Genomic DNA, 2,140 nt, shown 5'->3' with positions numbered 1-2,140 from the left:
GGCTATTGTCGCGAGCCACCACATTTTACCGAGTAGATTAAAGATTTGATTATTTCCATCATTGCAGCTGATTTGTATTGCCTGCCCCACTAAGCTCGTACTCGGTCTGTATAAGTGAGGAAACTCCCAAGAAAGCTAAACTACCGTAGTGCTCAAGAATCGCACACATGTAACAAATGATCAAAGATTGCTTGCGGCTATTGAAGTACGATCCTTAGCGGTTGATACGCACAGTAGTGCCACATTTATTGACTTGCGATATCTCACCCAACGAGAAACTGCTATTCGTGATTGTACTGGACCAGAATACTACGGCAAGCTTTGTCTGAATGCTGAGAAGAAATAATGATCATAATGCGCAAGAGAAGCGCAGGCTTCTCCACGAAACCCATAGCACAGATATTAGCAACATTCGGATCGGACCATTGAAAATGCGTTTCCTTTACGGCATGGGAGCCCACGTGTGTAACGAATCCACAGGCCAGCGTGGCAGGGCCTTTTCTCTGATCCAGGGCGTATCCGGGTGTCTCGGCCTGGAGCGGTGTGGTGTCGAATACTCTACCGCTCTCTCGCCATAAGTATGAGTCCAATCTACCCTTACATTTATCTATGGCATAGTAAATCGACCATGGAGATTGCGGTGGACTCTGCCGCTAACCTGCGCCGAATACTGCCTCGAGCCGCCCGTGCTCGGATCTATTAGACAAAAGCACATAGCCCTCCCCTTCAGGGCAATTAACAGAATTGACAATACACACAGTTTGGCACGGTACATGTATAGTAAGAATGTGGCGAAATGCTTCTTCATGAACTATCTGCGCGTCGGCTACATTACAAAGCCAGTCGTTTGCAGGAACGACATGACTAGTAGTAGTTTCGCTCCTTTCCATACATAGAAGCTAGCTCACTCCATCATTAGGATCTAGCCAGATCGACGCACCCCAATTGTGAGACGAAGGGCTCAGCTCAGTCGGTGGTAGGTAGTTCATGTTGAGTACCAAGCGGGACATTGTCATTGTTCGATTGGGAGATGCTGGGGAGCATATCGTGGCCAAGCGTAACCGCGCCGCCCTGATCGGGCCATTCCGCCTGGATCATTCCGGAGCCTGGCAAATAGGATGCCAGTCGTCTGTTCTGGAAGGCGTCGATCGTGCTCCAGAATCGAGTGGTCGCGGAAACCAGCTCTGCGTGTGCCTGATCCAACACCAGCTGTATATCATTCCACGGGACCTGATCTTGCAGTGCGGTGTTCGTGGATTCCAGCTGCTGTTGCAATTGGCAATTCTCCCGCTGAAGCTTCTGCTGCTCGGCTAATGCAGCATCCCTTGCCGTAACTGCGATTTGCAATTCCGAACTCTTTTGCGCTTTGTCGGCTTCGAGCTGGTCCAGCAACTGAGAAAGATTGTGATTCTCTCCATCTTTCTCCTCAAGCACCTCTTGAAACTCCTCCTCAATATTGCTCATCACCCGGAGACACTTTCTATGCGTCGCTTTGTCGTTTTTCCTTTTGGGGTTCTTCGTAATGGAGGATTTCTAGCATGGTCAGTAAAGAGTACATTGAAATAAAAGGAATGCCACCGGAGCTGTTCTGGCCATAGCGTAGTACGAGCAGACAAGTTGAGCATTGGCGTACCGAATTTCTGCGTGATTCCGTCATTTGTTTGCGTGAATTTCGTTCATTCTTGGATTTAGAACGAGTAGAACAGACGGAATAAGACGACGGTGCAGCACGCCGCTGTACTCCGTCAGACCTGAGGTCTGCGTCATCCTGAGGAGGCTTGGGATTCTTTGCCATGGTCGAACTTTTGTTTCCCTCAATCAACAGTGAATCAACGAGGCACAGAAGGGATGAGAAAAGTATTAGCAGTGACCTGCCGAGAATCTGGCATTATATAGGCATAGGGAGAGGCCTAAGTGTAGGATCTGAAACAGAGTAGGGTTCCTATCAAGCAGCTGCGTCGGGACGGGAATCACGAACTCAAAAGATTGAGGACTACTTTATATGCCGGACTCCATGGAGCGCTAGAGCGAATGCACTAAACATCTGGCCTTCGATTGTACTGTAGGGGATGCGAGCAATTAGCCCGCACAAAGATGCATGTGGATGCACACTACCTTTTCACAGCATGTAACAGGCCAG

General features: G+C 49.0%; 1 protein-coding gene across 1 annotated transcript; it reads right to left on the bottom strand.

Moving 5' to 3' along the window:
* Positions 1-966: 966 nt before the first annotated feature.
* Positions 967-1,795, bottom strand: PENARI_c286G08410 (uncharacterized protein; the record flags this gene model as incomplete). Its single annotated transcript, XM_022638260.1, has 2 exons — positions 967-1,533; positions 1,634-1,795. The coding sequence occupies 2 exons, from the start codon at positions 1,793-1,795 to the stop codon at positions 967-969; spliced, it is 729 nt and encodes a 242-aa protein (XP_022481884.1).
* Positions 1,796-2,140: the final 345 nt, after the last annotated feature.

This window comes from Penicillium arizonense (genome assembly GCF_001773325.1).
Source record: "Penicillium arizonense strain CBS 141311 chromosome Unknown PENARI_contig286, whole genome shotgun sequence".
NCBI lineage: Eukaryota > Fungi > Ascomycota > Eurotiomycetes > Eurotiales > Aspergillaceae > Penicillium > Penicillium arizonense.
This window is presented reverse-complemented; position numbering and strand designations above follow the sequence as displayed.